General features: G+C 44.8%; 1 protein-coding gene across 1 annotated transcript in view; it reads right to left on the reverse strand.

The window, feature by feature from the left end:
- LOC132385595 (probable G-protein coupled receptor 158) overlaps positions 1-25,935 on the reverse strand; it is a 348,836-nt gene that overhangs the window by 33,704 nt on the left and 289,197 nt on the right. Inside the window, exons 8-9 of the mRNA XM_059957771.1 lie at positions 17,389-17,527; positions 1,913-2,018 (exon numbers count right to left, since the gene is read on the reverse strand). Of these exons, the coding sequence (XP_059813754.1) occupies positions 1,913-2,018; positions 17,389-17,527 (245 nt within the window). The remainder of the gene's footprint in view (positions 1-1,912; positions 2,019-17,388; positions 17,528-25,935) is intronic.

A 25,935-nucleotide genomic window follows, 5' to 3' on the forward strand; every position in this document is an offset into this window, starting at 1 on the left:
TCAGCCCATGATGCTGTGCTGACCTTTTACCCTACTCTAAGATCAATCCAATCTTACATAGCCCTCTATTTCTCTACCATCTATGTGTCTATCTAAGAGTCTTTATGATCCTATTATGGTTATTATTCTATTACGGATTTATTGAATATACCTGTAAGAAAATGAATCTCAGGGCTGTATATGGTGACATATATGCACTTTGATAAGAAAATTTACTTTGAACTTAAATGTATCTGGCTCCACCACCTCCCCTGGCAGCGTGTTCCACGCAACCAGCACTCTCTGTGTAATAAAACAAACTCTGACATCCTCCAATCACTCTTGTATTAAGCTTTTATGCACCAGTAAAAAGTCTCTCACTGTCCACTCAATCTATGCCTCTTATCATTTGTACACCTGTATCAAGTTACCTCTCATCCTCCAAGCTCCTCTTATAGTTAATACTCGGCAATCCAGGCCAACCTCATTCTGGTAAATCTCCTCTGCAAAGCCTCCACATCCTTGCCGGCATGCAGTGACCAGAATTGCACACAATACTCCAAAGCATTTCACAGTATTCCCAGAACCTCGCTGACACCTTTTGTGTCCAACACCTTCTGAAGAAATGTGGCCTCTTCTGCCGTATGTGGAAGTGTCCCCACTCGCTCAGCCCTAAATCTATTAACATACAGAAGAGCACAGTGCACACCCTTCAGCCCATGATGTCTTGCTGGCATTTTATCCTCTGGAACCGTCCCAGAATTGTAAGTGCTTTAGAACATAGAACATTACCGAACGGTACAGCCCTTTTAACCTACTCTAACATCCACCTAACACTTCCCTCTCACATAGTCCTCTGTTTTCTTTTTCTTTCATCCATGTGCTTATCTAAGGGTCTTTTAAATGTCTCCAATGTACCTGCCTCTACCACCGCCTGGCAGCATGTTCCACTCACCCTCTGCGTTCTCTATAAAAAACCTACCTCTGACATTCCCCCCATACTTCCGTCTAATCACCTTAATTATGTCCCTCATATTAGCTTTTTCTGCCCCGGGAAAAAGTTTCGGGCTGCGCGTGCAATCTGACCATGGGTGCAAAGGAGTGTTGCTAGCTGGTGCCAATATCTTTGATACAGCTTAAATTTGCAGAGGAATGATCTAAAGTCACTATGTGAAGAAGATTTCTTCCAATTGCTTCCATATTCACCAGTCCTGTGTGATCAGTCCGACCAAAACCTTTCAGGTAAAATAAGCAAATATTACCACCCTAAGACTCCCACTTGAGTACAAGTTCCCCTCTGGGAAAAAGGTCTCTAGCTATCCACTCAGCATATGCCTTTTATCATATTTTACACCTCTATCAAGTCACCTGGGTCGTACAAGCAGCTCATGCATGTCACAAGTCCTGGCTATGTGATCACTGATGCCAGGCAGACACGTCTCTACCAAAGAAGGTGTGAGGGGCTCCTTCCCCCCGCTAGCCTGCATGTCACCCTTGCGCAAGGTGTAGCATCTGCTTAGCGCCCCCGATCAGGGTCACGTGAAGCCATGGGAGCGGGTGGTGGATGGTTGTATGAGCAGCCGGTGCAGATCACAAGTCCTGGTTATGCGACCACCAACATTAGGCAGACAATTTCTAAAGAGTATTGATAATGGCTGGGGTCACCCGTCTTGTAAAGACACTGCCCAGAAGAAGGCAATGGCAAAGCATTTCTGTAGAAAAATTTGCCAAGAACAATCATGGTCATGTAAAGGCCATGATCACCCATGTTAATACGACACGGCACATAACGAACGTACGATCAAGTCACCTCTCATCCTCTCATCTGCAAAGAGAAAAGCCCTAGCTCGCTCAGCCTATCTTCATAAGACATGCTAAAGTATTTCAATTATAAAATGTTTCAAAGAGAAAATCCCTAAGAAAGCGTTGGTACCTTGGGGATGAGGAGCAGAATTAGAGTCAGCGTGACGGTGAGGTGAGTGTGAACGAAGAAGAGTACTAGCATCCAGTCCGGGTGAAGAGTGGTCGCCATGGTGAACCTAAAGGAAGAGAAGTACTTTATCTTAAAATCTTTGGTGGTTAATGAAAACAATACTGTGTTTTTTGGGAAGGATGAACTCCATCAGTGGTAGCTTAGCATCTATTAACTCAGCTTCACAGGAGTAAACTAAAAGATTGAATGTGATTGTAACTTGGTTTATTATTGTCAGACTTACAAAGGAAAACTTTGTTTTGCATGCCATCCATTCAGATAATTTCATTGCAACAGCGTGTCGAGGTAAAGCAAGGGAAAACAATAACAAAAGTGCAGAATGAAGTGCAGAGAAATTGCAGTGCAGGTAGACAATAAGGTGCAAGGTCATAATGAGGCAAATTGTGAGATCAAGAGTCCATCTTATCGTACTAGGTTCAATAGTCGTATTACAGCAGGATAGAAGCTGTCCTTGAATTTTGAGCTTCTATTTATCTACGTAATTATCTATGCGGTTAACAATCTATTTGTTTATAGGAGTATAAGATATAGGAACAGAATTAGGCCATTTGGCCCATTGAATCTGCTCCGCCATTTCATCATGGCTGATCCATTTCTCTCTCAGCCCCAATCACCTTCCTTCTCCCCGTATCCCTTCATGCCCTGACTAGTAAACAACCTATCAACCTCTGCCTTACATATACCCAATAACTTAGCCTTCACAGCCACCTGTGGCAATGAAGTCTTTGGAGTCACTCTTTGGTTACAGAAATTCCTCTGCATCTCCGTTCTAAAAGGATGCCCTATTCTGAGGCTGTGTCCTCTGGTCTTAGACTCTCCCTCCCACTCTATCAAGGCCTTTCAACATTCGATAGGTTTCAATGGGGTCAGGCCCAGAGCCATCAAATGTTCTTCATATGACAAGCCTTTCAATCCTAGAATCATTGTTGTGAACCTCCTTTGAACCCTCTCCAGTGTCAGCACATCATTTCTAAGGTAAGGGGCCCAAAACTGCTCACAATACTCCAAATGAGGCCTCAGCAATGCTTTATAAAGCATCAACATTCCATCCTTGTTTTTATATTCTAGTCCTGTCTAAGTGAATGCTAACATCACATTTGCCTTCCTCACCACAGACTCAACCTGCAAATTAACCTTTGGGAATCCTGCACAAGGACTCCCAAGTCCTTTTGCATCTCAGATTTTTCAATTTACTTTCCATTTAGAAAATAGTCTACGTTTTTATTTCCTCTATAAAAGTTCATGACCATATACTTCCCAATACTATATTCCATCTCCCACTTCTTTGCCCATTCTCTTAAACTGTCTAAGTCCTCCTGTAGCTTCTGTACTTCTTCAAAACTACCTGCCCCTTCACCTATCTTCATATCGTCTGCAAACGTGGCAGCCATCAATTCTATCATTGACATATAATGTAAAAAGAAGTGATCCCAAACCAGACCCCTATGGAACACCACAACTCACCAGCAGCCAAACAGAAAAGGCTCCCTTTATTCCCACTCTTTGCCTCCTGCTAATCAGCCAATGCTCTACCCATCTTTCTCGTAATACCATGGGCTCTTAACTTGTTAAACAGGCTCATGTGTGATACTTTATCAAAGGCCTTCTGAAAATCCAAGTCCAAAACATCAATCAATTATCCTTCGTCTATGCTACTTATTATTTCTTCAAAGAATTCCAGGTTTGTCAGGCAAGATTTCCCCTCGAGGAACCATGCTGACTCCAGCCTATTTTATCATGTGCCTCCAAGTACCCTGAAACCACTTTCTTAACAATCGACTCCAACATCTTCCTAACCACTGAGGTCAGAGTAACTGGCCTGTCATTTTCTTTCTTCTCTTTCTCTCCCTTCCTGAAGAGTGGAGTGCCATTTACAATTTTCTAGTCTTCTGGCACCATGCCAGAATCCAGTGATTCTTGAAAGATCATTACTAATGCCTCCACAATCTCGTCAGCCACCTCTTTCAGAACTCTAGGGTGTAGTCCATCTGGTCCAGGTGGCTTATCTGCTTTCAGACCTTTCAGTTTCCCAAGAACCTTCTCCCTAGTAATGGCAACTTCACTCACTTCTGTCCCCGACACTCTTGAACTTCAAGCATTCTGCTAGTGTCTTCCGCAGTGAAGACTGATGCAAAATACTTACTCAGTTTGTCCACCATTTCCTTGTCCCCAATTATTACCTCTCCAGCATCATTTTCCAGTGGTCTAATATACACCTTCGCTTCTCTTTTACACTTCATGTATCTGAAGAAAATTTTGGTATCCTCTTTAATATTATTGGCTAGTTCACCGATGGGTTCCATCTTTTACTTCTTAATTACTTTTTTAGTTGCCTTCTGTTGATTTTTAAAAGCCTCTCAATCCTCTAACTTCCCATTAATTTTTGCTCTATTATATGCCCTCTCTTTGGCTTTTATGTTGGCTTTGTCTTCTCTTATTAGCCACAATTGTGTCATCTTGCCTTTCAAATACTTCTTCCTCTTTGGGAAGTATATATCCTGTGCCTTTCGAATTGCTTCCAGAAATACCAGCCATTGCTTTTCTGCCATCATCCCAGCTGAATTGATTCTTTTCCAATCAATTTTGGCCAGCTCCTCTCTCATGCCTCTGTAATTCCCTTTACTCCACTGTAATACTGATACATCTGATTTCCTCCTTCTTAAATGGCAGGATGAATTCTATCATATTATAATCATTCCCCGAAGGGTTCCTTTACCTTAAGCTCTCCATTCAACTCCAGTTCAATGCACAACACCTAATCCAGAATAGCTGATCCCTCAGTGGGCTCAGCTATGAGCTGCTTGGAAAGCCATTCGAGAAACTCCCCCTTTTGGAATCCAGTACCAACTTGATTTTCCAATCCATCTGTATATTGAAATCCTCCATGACTATTGTTACATTGCCCTTTCGGCATGCATTGTAATTTGTAGACCACATCTTTGTGCTATTTGGAGGGTCTTTATGCAACACCCATCAGGGTCCTTTTACTCTTACAATGATTCAACGCCTTCTGACCCTATGCCATCTCTTTCGAATGATTTGTTTCATTTTTTTACCAATAGAGCCACCCACCCTTCTGCCTACCTGCCGGTCCTTTCGACGTTAAGCTCCCAACTACGATCTTCTTTCAGCCACTATTCAGTGATGCCCACAGCATCATACCTGCCAGTTGCTAACTGTGCTACAAGCTCATCTGCCGTATTCCATACACTGTGCATGTAGGTTTTCACAAATAAAAACGGCAGAGGAATTTTATGTTTAAGGAAAACCATAACAACTTATTTATTGTACTTGAACACTGAACACAAAGCATGGTAACAGTATGTAATTACATCATCATGTCAAACCAGCCTCAATGTCGGTGATTGTGAATTATGTACATTTGCACCAATTCCATGACCTTCCACAGGCGTCCTGCCATAGAATTCACTAAAACCTGTCCAGAGCTCAGACAAGCTGTCAGGCTTGGGTCCGATGTTTCATGGGTGGAGGAACAGTAGGTGCCTCTGGCTTGTCCAGAGGTATGATGACACTCTCTTGGTCATGTCATGATACCAGGGGCATGGTAGCGGAATTCTCCAAATTTTGCTGGGTTGGTTTAAGGCAATCTACTGAAATGCATTCAGGTTTACCCCTCATATAAAAGTCTTTTCTCTCCGTGTGGAATGGGCCATTGTAAGAGGGCCTAGGGGAATGTTGATGTGCATCATGGTGGACGAAAACAAATGAGGTGGAACATAGGTCAACAGGAGCCCAAGAGAGCAGTTCGCCATGATGGGAGGTAGGAACAGGTGCAAAGGAATTGAATTTACTGAGGGGGGAGAACGTTGTTGAGAGGCTGAGCAGGTGGTCATGGCATCAGGAATAAAATCACCTGGCACTCGTAATGGCTGCCCATATACCAACTCAGCTGTAGACAACTGCAGGTCCTCTTTTGGAGCTATTCTGAGTCCCAGCAGGACCCACAGGATACAATCGTGCCAACACTCATCCATCAGGGAAACCCTCAGAGCAGCCTTTAAGGAGCGGTGAAACCACTCACATGGGCCATTAGACTGCAGGTGATGTGATGTATCCTAATGGTGAGGTTCTGGGCCATCACAGCCCAGAGGTCTGAAATGAATTGAGGATCATGGTCAGAGGAAATATCAGATGGGATGCCAAACTGATAAACTCAGGTGCTGATGAACGCCCAAGCCACATCTATGGCGTCGATTCTAGAGGGATGACCCCTGGCCACCAGATGGTATGGTCCACCATGGTAAAGAGGTGAGTGAACCCACAGGAGGGGGCAAGAGGGCCAACAAGATCTAATTTGACATAGTCAAACTGTTGCACAGAGACCTCAATGGCACCTAAACACGACAGTAAATTTTGTCTGTTGGCACTCCACACAGGTTGCACTCCAATCACTCACATCCTTTCCAAGGCCGTGCCACACAAACTTCAGTGCAACCATTTTCTGTGAGGCCTTCCAGCCCGGGTGCGAGAGGCCATGGATGGAGTCTAAAACAGTCCACCTCCAGTTTATGGGCATGATTTGGTGAGGGCAATTGGTTGAGATATCATTCAGAAGAGGAACCCCAGCTTCCCTGAATTTAACATCAGCCAGCTGCAGGCCCATCACTGCTGATCAGTAAGCCTGGACCTCTGGGTCAGTAGCTTGGTCAGCTGTCATGTCTGCATAGTCAACCCCAATGTGTGTGGCCTCAATGGCTGGCTGTGAGAGGCAATCAGCCACAGCATTAATTTTCCACTTGATATGTTTTATATCAGTTGTGAACTTTGATATAGACGATAAACAATAGACAATAGACAGTAGGTGCAGGAATAGGCCATTCTGCCCTTCTAGCCAGTACCGCCATTCACTGTGATCATGGCTGATCATACACAATCAGTACCCCGTTCCTGCCTTCTCCCCATATCCCTTGACCCTGCTATCTATAAGAGCTCTATCTAACTCTCTCTTGAATGCATCCAGAGACTTGGCCTCCACTGCCTTCTGGGGCAGAGCATTCCACATATCCACCACTCTCTGGGTGAAAAAGTTTTTCTGCATCTCTGTTCTAAATGGCCTACCCCTTATTCTTAAACTGTGGCCTCTAGTTCTGGACTCACCCATCAGCGGGAACATGCTTCCTGCCTCCAGTGTGTCCAATCCCTTAATAATCTTATATGTTTCAATCAGATCCCCTCTCATCATTCTAAATTCCAGTGTATACAGTGTATATATGTAGGCCAGTTGGTGTTGCTGCCATGCAGATGAACGGTCTGTTATTTTGGCCATCATATGCACGAGGGGCAACGAACACTGTGAAATGGTGACCCTCTGGAAGAAAAAGAAAATGGCGGACATCCAGATGGAGACCAAGAAGCTCACGGTCAAACGTGCTGTCCTTCCTTTCGGGGGACGGAGCTGCCAGATGAAGAAGGCGAGCGGCTGGCACACGTTTCCGACCAGACTGTTCGTGCACAGCAGAGTCTGAAGTGTCAGTAGTAATGGCTTTAGGTGTGTTGGGAGCAGATGCACTAGTAGGGTTGCGTTGGAAAGACCTTTTTGCTATCATCAAGTACCCTGGTCACGTCCGCCAACCAGTCAAGCAGATGATTCGCAGTGTTGTCTTTAAGCGCACTATACAGGGGAAGCACAAGTACAGCAGCTCGCAGAATGAAACGATGATATAAGTTCACCAATCTAAAATCTCCCGTAGTTTTTTTAATAGCGTGGGGTGGTGGGAAATCCATAATAGAGGCTACCTTTGATGGGAAGGGTTGCACACCTTCTGTGGAGATGCAATGACTGAGAAAGTCAATGGTTGACAACCCAAACTGGCATTTAGCAAGGTTAATAATCAACCCACGACTGCTTAAACACTCGAAAAGTGGGCAGAGATGAGGTATGTGTTTATATTTGGAAGCATTGGTGACAAGTATGCCATGCAGGTAACAAAAAGAAAATCTTAAGTATTTTAATACAGGGTCCATCAGCTGTTGGAAAGTCTGTGCTGCCCAAATGAGCTGCCAAATTTTGCCCAAATGGCATGCGCAGAAACTCAAAGAGACCAAACACAGTTATCACAGCTGTTTTAGGAGTGTCGTCCGAGCACAGAGCCCCTAACTAGATTGATTTTGGAAAATTTTACTTTCTAGCTAAACATGCCGAAAAGTCCTGGCTGTGTAGGACTGGGTAACAATTGGAGTTGGTGGTCTCGTTAAGGCATTGGTAATTACCACATGGGTGGCAACCACCATTGCACTTAGGCACCATATGGAGGGACGAAGTCCAGGGGTTATTCAACTGGCATAATACACCCAGCCTTCACGGTTGCTAGCTTTTCTGGGTCCAGTCTACACGTGCGGGAATGGACTGGTGGGCCAGTTGCGGGAATGCGGTGCTTGACCCGATGTTTTGCGACTGTAGTGAAGAATGTGGGTTTGGTGATGTCTGGGAATTCACCCAGCAGTCGAGTAAACTCACTTGCGCTGGTGTGTGCAGTTGCCAGAACTTACTGGGGGAACAAGGTAACACCCCAAAGTCCCTGCCATCCGCAAGCTGGCAGTTCTTAAGATCAACTAATAGTCCTTGGGCACACAGGAAATCTGCCCCGAGCAGAGGTCTAGCCACAAAGTCCCACGTGTAATGTCGCTCACTGAAGCAGAGCATCACCCATTGTGTCCCGTAAGTCTGGGTCCAGCTGCTGTTGGTGGCCTCCAGTGAGGTTTCATCACTCCTTGCCTTCTCATCAATAGGCGATGCTGGCTGCACCCTTACCTGAGCACCCGTGTCGCCCTGAAAGGGTGTCCATAATGAACAGTAGATGACCCCGGAAGCTGGAACCCACGGTGTTCACAGACCTCTGAAGCTGCAAGGCAGTCAGCACTTCCTAACATTCATACCAAAGCAAGCGTGGTGAAAACACAGATCCAGTGTCGTCTGTTTTGCAGTTGAGGGCATCTTTATGTTGGGGCCTTGCTGGCCAGGCTTACTGAGGCAGAGAAAGGAGGAGGAATGATGCATCACTGCCTGGCTGCATGTAGACTATCAGCCATTTTAGCAAGCTTTCTATAATCCTTCATGGGTACATTAGTGAGGGTTATGTGAACTTGATCAGGCATTTGCTCCAGGAAGAGTTCTTGAAAAACAAAAGAAGGTTGGTGATTTCCCAGGAGCCATGTGGGCCATTAGCTCCGATGGCTTAGCATTGCTGAGGCTGGGCAAGGACAGCAACAGTTTGATGCGCTTAGTCTCCAGTCTGTAAAAAGGGAGTTTCAACGATCAGTATTTATCGTGTTCAGATGGGTCTTCTAGTAGACCTGTGGAATTGCTGAGTGACACTACTACATAAATATTTGGTGTTGTTGCTGGAGAATTCTGGCTGCGCGAATTGGGCCTCAGCTTGTACAAACCAAATAAAATTGCTCCCAAATTTTGCTCCCAAAACTGCAGCAGTTTCAAAGCGACTGTGTTGGCCAACATGTTTAATAACTCTGGAATCATCCTAGAGCATCAGGGTCACCAATGTAGGCTTTACCAAATGAAACTGCAGAGGAATTTTATGTTTAAGAAAAACCGTAACAGCTCAGTTATTGTACTCCAAAACCTGAGCACAAAGCACAAAAAAGACACTTTACATAATTACGTCATCATGTCAGACCGGCCTCTTAAGGTGAACCCTAACTCAATGTTGGTGGCTATGAATTATGCACGTTTCCACCAATTACATTACCCTACACACACATTCAAATATAACACCTTCAGTCCTGATTTCACCCATTTCAATTTTGTCTGTCTTTTACATTGCAACTCATCCTATTGACTGTAATTTTGCCCCATCATCGGCCTCTCTTTGCCAGCAGTCTCACTACACACTACCTCATCCTCAGAACTATCACTCTGGTTCCCATCCCCCTGCCAAATTAGTTTAAACTCTCCAGAACAGCTCCAGCAAACCTGCCCACAAGGATATTGGTCCCCCTCAGGTTCAGGTGTAACCTGTCCCTTTGTACATGTCATACCTTCCCCAGAAGAGATCCCAATGATTCATAAATCTGAAACCCAGCCCCTATACCAGTTCCTCAGCCACTCATTCATCATCCTATTCCTACCCTCACTGACATTGCATGGGCAGCAGTTCACAGATTAGTACCCTGTAGGTCCTATTTTTCAGCTTTCTACCTCCCTAAGATCACTCTTCAGGACCTCCTCACCTTTCCTACCTATGTCATTGGTGCCGATATGTACCAAGATTTCTGGATGCTTTAGAAAGCCGTGGACTTGACCAGAGACATCCCTGACCCTGGCACCTAGGAGGTAACATACCATCTGGGTGTCTGTATTGCACCCACAGAACCTCATCTCTGTTCCTCTGACTATGGGATCTCCTGCCACCACTGCAATCCTCTTCACCTCTCTTCTCTTCTGAGCCACAGCACCAGACTCAGTGCCAGAGACCCAGTCACTGTGGCTCCCCTGGTATGTCATCCCCCCTCAACAGTATCTAAAGTGCTATACTTATTTTTGAGGAGAATGGCCACAAGTGTACTCTGCACTGGCTGTGTCCATTTCCCCTTCTTCTCCTGACAATCACCCAGTTACCTATCTCCTGTAATCTAGGGGTGACTGTCTCCCTGTAGTTCCTGTCTATCACCTCCTCATTCTCCAGTTTGAGTTGAAGGTCTTTAAGGTGCAGCTCCATTTCCTTAATACGTTCTCTCAGGAGCTGCAGCTTAGTGCCCCTGGTGCAGAGGAGTTTATTTGGAAGGCTGGAGGTCTCCTAGAATTCCCACTACTCACACACAGAACAAAACACTGCCCCTGGAGCCATTCTCACTGCACTACCATGCCCCAACAGACCAGGAATGAAGAATAAAGAAAAGAGAGACTTACCAGACACTTTACCTCGCCCAAGCCTGATGAGTCCAAGCCACTCCAAACACGATGTATTTGTTTACTTTGGGATACAGTGTGGATCGAGCCCTTCCAGCCCACCGAGACGTGCTGCCCAGCAACCCACCGATTTAACCCCAGCCTAATCACGGGACAATTTGCAATGACCAGTTAAGCTACCAACCAGTAAATCTGCTCAGATGTCTTATGGTCTTTTGGAGAAGGGGATTGAGAAAGATGATAAACCAGCGATAATGGACTGGTGGAGCAGACACGATGGGCTGAATGGTCTAATTCTGTTCCTATGTCTTATATGTTGAAGTTGAAGTTGAATTATCACTCAACCATACATAGATATAACCAAATGAAACAGTGTTCCTCCAGGGCCAAGGCACAAAACACATCGAGCAACTCGTTGATAGGGTAAACCTGTAGTACCTGATATGTCTTGCAATTGTAAAAAAAGATGTAAAGGACGAACAATTGCACCTTTAGTTGGACCCGGAGAAGCTGATGTGTCCAAGTGCACGGCCATCTTCCCAAGAGATGGCCTTGTGGGAGATGCTACAGAGTTAATGTCTATCTTTATCCATTTGTATCTATATACAGAAGACAGTTGCTAAGCAGATATTAAATCATTCATGTCCAATTCTGTATATCGTTCATTAATGTTGTCATAGCCAGGGGAGGTAATGGGACAAGCTCCCACTACCTATTAAATGCTCCCAATGGCGTTCATCTCAAATGGCCGCTGACAACTAAGTCCAGCTTCTGGCCTTCATGTGTGGCTTAGCTACTAAGCCCGGTGGAACCGTTTCTACTGACAAGAGAAGGGACAAAGGCAGGTCTTAAAACCAGTCGCTTCAGGCAGATGATGCTCGTTACCCACGGTTGGGAGCTCATCTAGGAGAAGGGAAACTCTGATCTCAAACCTATGCCATCTTGCGGCTAAATCCACTCATGGGGAAGGCTTTGGGAATAAACCCAGAGGGTAAATCTGGAGCTGATGTTGCTAAGCCAGTCCTACGTTGAGTTCAACGCTGACTAGTACCTCCTGTGACGCTGCTGGTGCCAAACTTAATTGGTCTCTGCCGTTCCTTTGGGTTCATCAGCTGTGTGGAGAGGGGGAGCCTGCTACATATTGTATACAGCTTGCTCCCCATATCGTACTGCCCTGGTTATCTAGATATCTGGATATCTAGACAGCAAGGATGCATCATTCATGGTCAACCTTGACTGACGGAGGCATCAGAATTTTGTATAAATATTGCTTGTTGAGTGTTACGAATGTGACGCAACTCTGAGGGGCCGAAGGGTACAAAGTCGCCCCCTCCTTTTTGAGAATTGCAAGATCGCTATTATTTCGGGTCTGGGACCCAGGAAATGAGAGAGAGACACGCAGAATACACAAGGTTTGGAATGTGTCCTGGCCTCAGCGGAACAGATCCACTGATAACGGCCATTGTCTCTTGGAGATGGAATTGTGTATTGAGTACTGTACTATTCATTGAAACCCCTCAGAGGACAACCAGAGTGGTCTGGTTGAGGGATTGCATCATCCCAACCTGATTGACATCTGAGACCCCGTGAGTGAGGATAAAAGAGGGAATGGGGAACAACCCCTTTAGACGCACCAGGAGAAACACTAGAAATCCTGTGACAGTGTTTAATAGCGACAACCGGTGGGGCCTCATGTGCGTCCTCCCTTGCCTGGGTTGGCGGGCTCACCACGGAAGAATGGTTTAGCTAAAGGAGAGGCCACGACAACGAGACTCCTGACGGATCGAGATCATAAAAGGAAAATCGGCAAGTTTTTCTCCCAAATCTCTCTCTCTCTCCAACCATTGCCACACAGCGGTCCCCAATGACTGCAGCCTGCATGAACTGAGTGAACTTTGTATTTCCATCGGACAATACATTATCCCCTAGACAACGATAGAGCTTATTTCTTATTGATTATTATTATACCCGCACTTTTAGATTTAGTATTGACGACGTATATTATCTGTATATTTGCATTGATATTATTTTTGTGTATTTTTACTAATAAATACTGTTAAAAATAGTATCATCAGACTTCAACGGACCTCTCTATCTTTGCTGGTAAGTGACCCAGTTACGAGGTTCGTAACAACATGGGGGCCTCGTCTCGAGATTTGATACCAAATTGGAGGGCCAGTAAATCGGGCTTTTAAGTCCAAACGTGGGTCTGGTTGCGCGGGTAACCAGACCGGAAACCAGCAAAGATGGACGTTGACAAATTTATAGAAAACCCGACTCTGGAGGCGCTAGAGGCTGCCACAAAGTCGGACTTGATAAAAATTGCGAAAGGACTAAACCTCGCAGAGTTGAGGTTGTCAATGAAAAAGCGGGAGGTGCAGAGGGCCATAACTCAGTATTATATTGTGAAGAATGTGTTTTCGGCTGAGGTATTGGAAAATATCCCTGAAAAGGTACCAGCTAGTGGGACGGCTCAATTAGAGTTGGAGAAATTAAGGTTGGAACATGAAATTAAGTTAAAACAGCTGGAAGTAGCTGAAAAAGAGAAGGAAAGGGCCGAAAAGGAGCAGGAAAGAGCTGAGAACCAAAGGGAGAAGGAGAAACAGAGGCAACATGAGATGGACATGGAGAAGTTAAGGCAAGAACTGAGAACCAAAGGGAGAAGGAGAAACAGAGGCAACATGACTTGGTCATGGAGAAGTTAAGGCAAGAGCGAAGAGCTCAAGGGTCAGACCGAGAGGAGAGGTTTAATGTTAGTCGGGAGTTTAGGTTAGTACCTCCGTTCGAGGAGACGTACGTTGATTACTGTGTTGATTAAGTGTGTTAAAAGGGAAGGCACAACGGGCATATGCGGTGTTGTCCATGGAGGAGGAAGTGTCTGAGAATTATGAGAAAGTAAAGCAGGCCATTCTTCGGACCTACGAATTGGTACCTGAAGCCTATAGACAAAAGTTCAGGAATTTAAAGAAAGGGTGGAATCAGACGTATGCAGAGTTTGCCTATGAGAAGGATGTGCTCTTGGATCGTTGGTGTGCAGCAGAAATGGTGGAAGAAGATTTTTCGCATCTCAGGGAGTTAATTCTGATTGAGGAATTTAAAGGTTGTGTTCGGATGATATCCGGATGTATTTGAATGAGAAGCCAAATAAGTCCATATCCGAATTTGCTAGGTTCACAGATGAATATGCCCTAACCCACAAGACAAAGTTTTCCTCGAATAAGAGTTACCAGAAAGACCGTGGGAATGGTAGAGAAAGCCCGCCGGCTGAGGCAGAGATTCAGATGGGAGCTAGCGGTAAAAATAAGGAGGAGGAAAGGAAAGACGGCAGGAGAGGTCCGGGCTTGACCTGTTTTAATTGTGGAAAGGGGGGACATATTGCATCTAAGTGCTTTGCTCCGAGGAAGGAGATAGGAAAAGGGAAAGCAGCAGTCCCTACAGGATGTATTGTATTGATCAGTAAATCAATGAGAAAGTCCCAGGTAGATAGAATACGAGAGGGGCCTGAGAGATTTATTTCAGAAGGAACCATGTCAGTGAAAGAGGGAGACACACCAGTACCAGTGCGGATCTGGAGAGATACTGGAGCTGAGCAGTCATTGATTCTCAGTAAGGTACTAGATTTTGGTCCCGAGACTGGAGAGGTGGCTTTGAGAGGCATAGGAAAAGGCACAGAAGCTGTGCCTTTGCATAGAATCATTATAAATTGTGAGCTGGTATCTGGACCAGTTGAAGTAGGGGTGCGATCAGAATTCCCGAGAATTGACGTAGACCTCCTTCTGGGTAACGATTTAGCTGGTGGTGAGGTTTGGTCAGCAATGAAGCTGACGAGCCAGCCCGTAAGTGTTGAGGACCCGCCCCTAGATTCCAAGATCTATCCCGCATGCGCGACCACTCGCAGCATGTCGAGAAAGGCAGCTGAGAAAGAGGCCAGTATCGATTTGGCCGAGACGTTCTTACCAACCCTGTACCAAGAGGGATTAGAGGGTGGTAAAACGGACAATAGGGAGGTGAAAGAGAGTAAGGGAAAGGAGGTAGTCCTACCCTTAGCCAGGAGGAAAATTACAGAGGCACGGAGTAACAAATGAGAAACAGTTAAGGCTGTTAGAAGGTCCAGGGTTGGACATGGATGATCTGTCTGGTTTGACAGAACTGTTTGAAGAAGTTGAAAATTTTAAAGGTGTTCCCGATAATGAAATGAGGGCAGTCCTAGATGAAAAGGATGCCATTACCTTGAAGAAGTCTGCTGGGTTGGCAGATGAGGTTGTTTCAGCCCGTGGGGTTGAGTTTACTCCGGAAGGGAGTTGCCCAGAGAGTAACAGGGAGGATCAGGGGGACTTAGAATTTGAAAAGGGGATGGGTATTGAAAGCCTTGAAGAGGCAGATGTCCCGTTTGAGTGTGTTCAAGATGTGGATGCACATGGTACTGAACCTAGTAATGGAGCTCAGGAAAAGTCTGAGGTATTTGATTCAGTTGAAAAGGAATACAGTCCTTGTGGGTCAGGTGGACTTGGTTCAGTGAGGAAAGGGTTAACCTTGGTACCAGTGGGAAGTGAGAATTCCCAGTTGTTAGTGTTAGAAGGTGTGTTAAAAGTTAGTGAGGAGATGGGAGCTGGTGATATGAATATTATTATTGAAGGTGAAGGGAAAAGTGCAGTTCCTAAATTGAATGAAGAAAATTTAAAGTCTGGATTGATGTCAGAAGCAGTAACCAGGCTGCAGGGACAATGGCTTGTTAACACGGTGCCTGCGAATCAATTACAGGTTGATTTGGAATGTAAAGGTGCCCCACACGCTATTGTTATTCAAGAGAGTGCTGTGAAGAAGCAGAATTTGAAATGCTGTTTGGACAAAGAGGGATCGCTTGCAGAGTTTAAACTGAAAACTAATAGAATGAAGGGTCCTGAAGATAAAACTAATGACTTGCTTAAAAATAAAGAATTGTGTGGAAATTCGGAAAATGGTCTAAGTTTGGAACACATTGTTGATAAAATAACTCCTATGAAAGGAACATGCAAAAGCCTATTCCACACTGGTGCACAAACTAACCACGTGGGAGTTAACTGGAAACGGGGTGAAGGTTGACGGGATGTCACTTTAAATAACAGGATCTGGTTTTAAGGGGTTGCGACACAGCATGTAAATAATAAAGACAACCCCATGGAAGATTGACTGTTAAGTTTGAAAGTAAAATAAAGATTAGTATTTGCATGAACTTTTGTAATATACACGTAAGCTAAGATCACAACTCTTTAGTTTTGTTTTGCTGAAGTAAAGAAAAAAAAGGTGGTTATTAAATTGAAGTCTGATGCTACAAGAATTTATTAAGGTACAAGATATTAAGATATAAAAGAAGGGACAATGTAATCGCTAACTGTTTAGATGCTGAATTGAATGTATAACTGTATTACTCTGTAGTGAAAAAAAAAGTTAGATTCTGAGTATTAGTTAATTTTGTATTCTGTATTTTTAATTCTGTATTAGTTAATTTTTACCTGTGGTAAAAATCCCTAGAAGGAAGGGGATGTTACGAATGTGACGCAACTCTGAGGGGCCGAAGGGTACAAAGTCGCCCCCTCCTTTTTGAGAATCGCAAGATCGCTATTAATTCGGGTCTGGGATCCAGGAAATGAGAGAGAGACACGCAGAATACACAAGGTTTGGAATGTGTCCTGGCCTCAGTGGAACAGATCCACTGATAATGGCCATTGTCTCTTGGAGATGGAATTGTGTATTGAGTACTGTACTACTCATTGAAACCCCTCAGAGGACAACCAGAGTGGTCTGGTTGAGGGATTGCATCATCCCAACCTGATTGACATCTGAGACCCCGTGAGTAAGGATAAAAGAGGGTCTGGGGAACAACCCCTTTAGACGCACCAGGAGAAATGCTAGAAATCCCGTGACAGCGTTTAATAGCGACAGCCGGTGGGGGCTCGTGTTGTCCTCCCTTGCCTGGGGTGGCGGGCTCACCACGGAAGAACGGTTTAGCTAAAGGAGAGGCCACAAGTGAACGGCCACGACAACGAGACTCCTGACGGATCGAAATCATAAAAGGAAAATCGGTAAGTTTTTCTCCCAAATCTCTCTCTCTCCAACCATTGCAACACAGCAGTCCCCAAAGGCTGCAGCCTGCATGAACTGAGTGAACTTTATATTTCCATCCGACAATACATTATCCCCTAGACAACGATAGAGCTTATTTCTTATTGATTATTATTATACCCGCACTTTTAGATTTAGTATTGACAACGTATATTATCTGTATATTTGCACTGATATTATTTTTGTGTATTTTTACTAATAAATACTGTTAAAAATAGTATCATCAGACTTCAACGGACGTCTCCATCTTTGCTGGTAAGTGACCCAGTTACGGGGTTCATAACATGAGGTAGAAAATTTTATTTAATAGTATGTACCTCACAGTAACTGCAACATTCACTTATAGACAGCTGACACTAAATGGGGGCAGAATGGGGGAGGGGGCCGGATGAAGTTAAAGGTTTCCATAGTGCTTGTAATGTCCTACCTGAGGCTGTAGAAGGCAGCAGACATCAGGATTTCATTATGGATGGCAAGGCCCATGAAACGTGGCTCGTGGTAGGTCGATGGCACTGTACGTACGCAGTAGCAGAGATAACTGCCCCAACAAAGGAAGATGAACTCAGCTATCAACACAAAATGCAGAAAGACTTTGGGTTATCTAGAGAGTCCAGGCCTTGTTCTTGTCAGAGTAGAGGAGGTCACAGGATGGATACCGGTCCCCTCGGCCCAGCCAGTCCATACCAACTGGGCATCCCATCCAGCTAGTCCCAACTTCCTGAATTTGGCCGATACCCCTCCAAGCCACCCCCTCCTCCTATGTACCCACTCAAGAGCTTCTGAAATGATACTGTTGTATCTGCCTCAAACACTTCCTCTGGGGCAGCTCGTTCAATATATGTGAAAAAGTTGCTGCTTAGGGTCTCTTTTAAATCTTTCCCCTCTCATCCTAAAGCTATACCTCCAAGATTCAGACTCCCCTACCCTGGGGGAAAGACTGTTACCATCCACATCATCTGGCCAAACACTGCTGATATCTCAGCCCCTCAAGTCCTAGCAATATCCTGAAATCTTTTCTGCACGCTCCTCGCCACTCTCTGCCCCTGGCACACCTTCTCTGCCACCTGTCCCACACCCCTCCCGCAGCACTCCTCCCTCACCATTCCCAACATCCTTTGCTCCCATCAGATTTACAAACTCACTCTCCACTCCACATTTTTCAAATACAGTATTGTGTGCAAAAGTCTTAGGCATCGTAGCCGATAAAAAGTATTCCCCCCCCCCCCCCCGGAAGTTTTCATGTTCTGTTGTTATATAACATTGAATCACAGTGGATTTAACTTGGCTTTTTTGACACTGATCAACAGTAAAGACTCTTTCATGTCAAAGTATCAAATTTCTATTAATTAGTCTAAATTTATAACAATTATTAGCAACAAAATAATTGATTGCATAAGTATTCACCCCCTGTATTTAGTAGATACATCTTTGGCAGCCTTGAGTCTGTGTGGATAGGTCTCTATCAGCTTCGCACACCTGGGCACTGCAATTTTTCCCCATTCTTCTTTACAAAACTGCTCAGGCTCTGTCAGATTGCATGGGGATCATGAGTGAACAGCTCTTTTCAAGTCCAGCCACAAATCCTCAATTGCATTGAGGTCTGGACTCTGACTTGGCCACTCCAGGACATTAACTTTGTTGTTTTCAGCCATTCCTGTGTAGCTTTAGCTTTATGCTTGGGGTCATTGTCTTGCTGGAAAACAAATCTTCTCTCAAGTCGCAGTTCTCTTGTAAACTGCATCAGGTTTTCCTCCAGGATTTCCCTGTACTTTGCTGCATTCATTTTCCCCTCTACCTTCACAAGCCTTCCAGGGCCTGCTGCAGTGAAGCATCCCCACAGTATGATGCAGCCACCACCGTGCTTCACGGTAGGGATGGTGTGTTCTTGATGATGTGTGGTGTTTGGCTTAGGCTAAACACAGTGTTTAATCTGATGTCCAAAAGGCTCACTTTTGGTTTCATCAAACCATACAGCCTTCTTCCAGCTGTCTTCAGAGTCTCCCATATGCCCTCTGGTCTTCTAACCGAGATTTAATGTGAGTTTTTTTCAACAGAGGCTTTCTCTTTGCCACTCTCCCATAAAGCTGTGACTAGTGAAGCAGCCGGGCAACAGTTGTTGTATGCACGGTCTCTCCCATCTCACTCACTGAAGCTTGTAACTCCTCCAGAGTTGTCATAGGTCTCATGGTGGCCTCCCTCACTCCCCTTCTTGTGGAATCACTCAGTTTTTGAGGACAGCCTGCTCTAGGCAGATTTACAGCTGTGCCATATTGTTTCTATTTCTTGATGATTGACTGAACTGTACTTCAAAGGATATTCCGTGACTTGGAAATTTTCTTGTATCCATCTCCTGACTCGTGCTTTTCAATAACCTTTTCACAGAGTTACTTGGAGTGTTCTTTTGTTTTCATGGTGTAGTTTTTGTCAGGATACTGACTCACCAGCAGTTGGACCTTCCAGATACAGGTGTATTTTTACTATAATCAATTCAAACAACGTGACTACATACGGTGACCTCCATTTAACTAATTATGTGACTTCTAAAACCAATTGGCTGCACCAGTGATGATTTGGTGTGTCATATTAAAGGAGATGAATACTAATTCAATCAATTATTTTGTCTTTTATATTTGTAATTAATTTAAATCAATTTGTAGAGATCTGTTTTCACTTTGACAGCAAAGAGTCTTTTTCTGTTGATCAGTGTGAAAAATGCCAAGTAGCCTTGCAATATATTTAAACATTCTCACAGGGCTTCAGCCCCTGATCCAAATTATACTGTGCAAATATTAATCCAGGAACATACTGCACAGAAAGTCTCATATCTGGTACATTTTAAATAAATCATTGACTTTTTTGAAAAAGGAGATAAGACACAAAGAGGATTTTGTATGCACCCAGCTTATTGCTGAGAGTCCTGTGTTTAGAGGTCAGGGAAATGCAGATGAGTGGGGATGTCTACATCGCCACCAGTGCAGTGGAGACTGCAGGAAGTGAAAACATGTCTCCTGGCCATCACCATCATCATTCTGCGTTGTGTCGTATGATGTCGGTGATCATGATCTGTCCATGACCATGATGGCAAGTTTTTCTACAGGTGGTTTGCCATTGCTGCCTTCTGGGCAGCGTCTTTACAAGACGGGTGACCCCAGCCATTACTTATTGAGATACAGTACAGAATCAGCCCTTCGAGCTGTGTTGCCCAGCCTAAATATGGGACAATTTACAATGACCAATTAACCTACTAACTGGCATGCTTTTGAATTGTGGGGGGAAGCTGGAGAAAACCCACACAGACACAGGGAGAACGTACAAACTCCTTACAGACAGCGGAGGGAACTGAATCCAGGTCGCTGATACTGTAAAACACTGTGCAATAACACTATGTTATTGTGCAGGCCCAATAAACTCAAACAGCTCACTGGTGTTTACCCCACCATTCGTTATATGCTGTGTTGTACGACATGAGAGATCCTAGTCTCTCCATGATGGTTCTTGACAATTTTTTCTACAGAAGCAGTTTGCCATTGGCATCTTTACAAGAGGGTGATCCCAGCCATTATCAATACTCTTCAGAGATTGTCTGCCTGGTGTCAGTGGTCACATAACCAGGACTTGTGATCTGCACTGGCTGCTCGTACAACCATCCACCACCTGTTCCCATGGCTTCATGTGACCCTGATCAGGGGATTTGGGGGGGGGGGGTAAGCAGGTGCTACACCTTGCCCAGAGGTGACCTGCAGGCTAGCGGAGGGAAGGAGCACCTTACACCTCCCTTGGTAGAGACATATCTCCACCCTACCACCCCCATCCTGGATCAACCATGTGCAATGTGAAAAAAAGATTATAGTCCTGCTAAAGGGTTTCGGCCTGAAACGTCAACTGTACTCTTTACTATAGATGCTGCCTGACTTACTGAGTTCCTCTGGCATCTTGTATGTTCTGCTCAGGTTTCCAGCATCTGCAGATTTTCTCTTGTTGGTTATAGGGCTTTCTTTGGACCTATTCACAGTAGCGTGCAGTTAGAGCATCACTTGGCTGTGCCAGCTATCACTGATTGGGGTTCAATTCCTACCACTGCCTGGAAGGAGTTTGTAGTGACCGTGTGGGTTTCCTCTGGGCGCTCCTGTTTCCCCCTGCATTCCAAAGGTTAAGGCTAGTGAGTTGTGAACCTGCTGGAAGCATGTCAACACTTGCGCAGCCTTTGTTGATGTGATTTGATGGAAATGAGGCATTTCACTGTGTGTTTTGATGTTTCAATGTATGTGTGACAAATAAGCGCTTGTTGAACAAGCTGGGTGGTGAGAGATGGGCTAGATCTCCAACCATGGTACATACCTGGGGGGGGGGTATTATTTTATTTTATTTATTTAGAGATACAGCTACAGCAGAGTAACAAGCCCTTCTGGCACAATGAGCCCACACTGCCCAATCACACCCATGTGACCAATTAACCTACTAACCTGTACGTCACTGGAATGTGAAGGAAACACGAGCACCAGGAGGAAACCCACACGGTCACGGGAAGAATGTACAAACTCCTCACAGACAGCAGCGGGAATTGAACCCTGATCGCCGGTACTGTGAGAACGTTAATGCTACCATGCTGCCTTAAAGTACAAGTGAAAATTCAACCTGTGGCAGTGATGAGATTTGAACCCAGGTTCGCTCAGAGACTGGACACTAAATCCAACGTTCTAGACCACCTTGCCAGAGCTACGAAGAATAAGTTATGAGAATATTGACTATAGTTGGTGTCCATGATTCTATTTGACTTCAAGTCTGGCCATTATCTTTCAGGCAATGAAAAAGCTTTTATAACAAACACAAGAGATTCTGCAGATGCTGGAAATCCAGAGCAACACACACAAAATGCTGGAGGAACTCAGCAGGTCAGGCAGCATCTACGGAGAGGAATAAACAGTTAAAGTTTCAGGCCAAGAGCCTCCATCGGCACTGGACAGGAAGAGGAAAGAAGCAAGAATAAGAAGGTGGTGGGGGGTGGGGGGAAGGAGTACAAGCTGGCAGGTGATGGGTGAAGCCAGGTGAGGGGGGAGGTGGGTCAGTCTGCGGTGGGGGGAGCATGAAGTGAGAAGCTGGGATGCAATAGGCATTAAATGCAAAGGGTTGAAGAAGGAATCTGATAAGATTTATAACAAATTCCTGCATCCGGACGGTAGAAAGTGGCGAATGTTGTATCATTGTTCAAGAAGGATAACAACGATAGGTTAGGGAACTACAGGCTGGTGAGCCTGAGTTCATTTGTCGGGAAGTTACTAGAGGGAATTCTGAGGGACACAATCAATACTCTTCAGAGATTGTCTGCCTGGTGTCAGTGTCACATCACCAGGACTTGTGATCTGCACCGGCTGCTCATACGACTGTCCACCACCCGCTCCCATGGCTTCACGTGACCCTGATTGGGGGAGGGGAGGGGGGCTAAGCAGGTGCTACACCTTGGCCAAGGGTGACCTGCAGACTAGTGGAGGGAAGGAGCACCTTACGCCTCCTTTGGTAGAGACGTATCTCCACCCCACCACCCCCATCCTGGATCAACCATCACTAGAATAGTTAAGAGCTGATTAGGAATAGTCAGCATGGTTTGTGTGTGGGAGGTCATGTCTGATAAATCTTTTGGAGTTTTTCAAAGGGGTAACTATGGAGATAAATGAACAACGAATCCATGAACACTACTTCACTATTTCTCCCTCTCTTTCTGCCTATTTGTTTAATTTTTTAATATATAATTTTGGTGACTGGGTGGAGATAGTTCTCTACCAAAGGAGGTGTAAGGTGTTCCTTCCCTCCGCTAGTCTGCAGGTCACCCTCGGGCAGGGTGTAGCAGCTGCTTATCCCCCCCCCCCCGATCAGTGTCATGTGAAGCCATGGGAGCAGGTGGTGGACGGTCGTACGAGCAGCCGGTGCAGATCACGAGTCCTGGTGATGCGACCACTGACGCCAGGCGGACAATCTCTGAAGAGTATTGATAATGGCTGGGGTCACCCGTCTTGTAAAGACACTGCCCTGAAGAAGACGATGGCAAACCACTTCTGTAGAAAAATTTGCCGAGAACACATGATCGCTCACATCATATGACACGGCACATAACAAACGAATGAATATATACTTGTTATTGCAACTTATAGTTAATTTATTATGTACTGCTACCACAAACCAACAAATTTCACCACATATGCCAGTGATATTAAATCTGATTCTGATTCTGAAATGAAGGTAGAGCAGTGGATGCTGTCTACATGGACCTTAGTTAAGCCTTTGACATCTGGAAGGCTAGATCACGTGGGCTTCAGGGGGAGCCAACGAGGTGGATTCAGTATTGGCTCGATGATAGGAAGCAGAGTGTGATGGTTGAAGGTCAATTCTCCGACTGTGAGGCCAGTGACTAGTGGGGTGCCCCAAGGGTCAGAGCTGGAACCTCCGTTCTTTCTCATTTATGAAAATAATTTTGATGTAAACACACAATTAGCAAGTTTGCTGATGATATTAAATTAATGGGTCTTGTTGATAGTGGAGCAGTCAACAATGAATTGCAAAGAGATCTTCATCATTTAAGGAGATGGCTTGGGGAATGGCAAATGGTTTTCAACTTGGGTAAGTGAGGTAATGCATTTTAGATAGTCTGACTGGGGTAGGACTTTTCCAGTGAATGGCAAGGCACCGACAAGTGTTGAGGAACAGAGGGAGCTGTGAGTGCAAGCGCACAGTTCACTGGAAACAGTCACACAAGCAAATAAGATGGTAAAGAGTGTGTTTAGCATGCTGGCTTTCATCAGTCAGGGCTTCCGGTTCAGGAGTAGGGACCAGCCATATAAGTCCTTGGTAAGGCCGCACTTGGATTTCTGTGTATAGTTTTGGTCACGTTGTTATAGTCCAGTCTTTCCTAGTCAAGCTGGAGAGGGGACAAAGAGCTTTACAAGGATGCTGCTTGGACTAAAGAGCCTGAGTTGTAAGGAGTGGATGTCTACACTTGATCTTTATTCCAAAGAGTGTGAGAGAATATGGGGTGACCTCACAGAGGTTTGTAAAATCATGAGGGTATGGATAAGGTCCTCCAGAGCTGAGGAGTTCAAAACCAGAGAGCACTAAAGGGAGGGTGCAGCAACAGTGGCTGACAATGGATGTCAAAGACAGCATAAAAGCAAAAGAGAGGGCATAGAATAGAGCAAAAATGAGTGGGAACTTAGAGGATTGGGATGCTTTTGAAAACCAACAGAAGGCAACTAAAAGCCATAAGGAGGGTAAAGCTGAAATATGAAGATAAGCTGGCCAATAATATCAAAGAGGATACCAGAACTCTTTTCTCAGATATATAAAGAGTAAAAGAGAAGTGAGAGTGGATATCAGACCACTGGAAAATGACTCTGGAGAGGTAGTAATGGGGGACAAAGAAATGATGGACAAACTGAATAAATATTTTGCTTCCATCTTTACTTTGGAAGACAATAATAGTATGCCAGAAATTCGAGAGTGTCAGGGGGCAGAAGAGAATGTAGATGTGATTACTAAGGAGAAGGTGCTTGTGAATCTGAAAGGTTTGAAGGTGGATAAGTCACCTGGACCACATGATTGTGGATGCATTAGAAATGATCTTTCAGGAATCACTAGATTCTGGAATGATTCTGGAGGACTGGAAAATTGTAAGTGTCACTTCATTCTTTAAGATAGGAGGGAGGTAGAAGAAAGGAATTATAGGCCAGTTAGCCTGACTTCAGTGGTTGAGAAATTACTGGAGTCCATTATTAAGGATGAGGTTTCGGAGTTTGGAGGCACAAATGATTAAATCGGCCAAAGTCAGCATGGTTTCCTTCAGGTGAAATCTTGCCTGACAAGTCTGATGGAATTCTCTGAGGAAATAACGGGCAGGATAAACAAAGGAGAGTCATTGTATGTTGTTTATTTGGATTTTCAGAAGGTACTGCACATGAAGCTGCTTAACAAGAGACCAGGGTATTACAGGAAAGACATTAGCATGGATAGAAGATTGGCTGATTGGCAGGAGGCAAAGAGTGGGAATAAAGCAGGCCTTTCCAGTGACTATTAGTGTTCCACAGGGGCTGGTGTTGGGACCACTTATATGTCAATGCCTTGTATGATGCTTTTGTGCCAGGTTTGCAGATGATATGAAGATAGGTGGAGGGGCAGGTAGTACTGAGGAAGCACAGTGTCTGGAAAAGGACTTAGATTGGGGGAGTGGGAAAAGAAGTGGTAGATGGAATATAGTGTAGGGAAGTGTATGGTCATGACTTTGGTAGAAGGAATAAGGGTACTTCCTAATTGGGGATAAAGTTCAAAAATCAGAGGTGTAAAGGGACATGGGAGTCCTTGTGCAGGATACCCCAAAGGTTAACTTGCAGGTTGAGTCTGTGGTGAGGAAGGCAAATGCAATGTTACCATTTATTTCAAGAGGACTAGAATATAAAAACAAGGATGGAATGCTGAGGCATTTACAAGGCATTGGTGAGGACTTATTTGAAGTATTTTGAGCAGTTTTGGGCCGCTTATCTGAGAAAGGATATGCTGACATTGGAGAGGGTTCAGAGGAGGTTCACAAGGATGTTTCCAGGTATAAAAGGGTTAATGTATGAGGAGTGTTTAATGGCTCTGGGCCCGTACTCGCTGGAATTCAGAAGAACAAGGGGGAATATCATTGAAACCTATCAAATATTGAAAGACCCAGATGGAGTAGATGTGAAGGGTACATTTACTATAGCAGGGTAGTCTAGGACCAGAGGACACAGATAGAGTGGATGAGGAGAGGATGTTTCCTATACTGGGGGAGTCTAGGACCAGAGGACACAGATAGAGTGGATGTGGAGGGGATGTTTTCTATATTGGGGGAGTCTAGGACCAGAGGACACAAATAGAATGGATGTGGAGAGGATGTTTCCTATAGTGAGGGAGTCTAGGACCAGAGGACACAGAGAGAGTGGATGTGGAGAGGATGTTTCCTATA

The sequence above is a fragment of the Hypanus sabinus genome, assembly GCF_030144855.1.
Source record: "Hypanus sabinus isolate sHypSab1 chromosome X1 unlocalized genomic scaffold, sHypSab1.hap1 SUPER_X1_unloc_13, whole genome shotgun sequence".
Classification (NCBI taxonomy): Eukaryota; Metazoa; Chordata; class Chondrichthyes; order Myliobatiformes; family Dasyatidae; genus Hypanus; species Hypanus sabinus.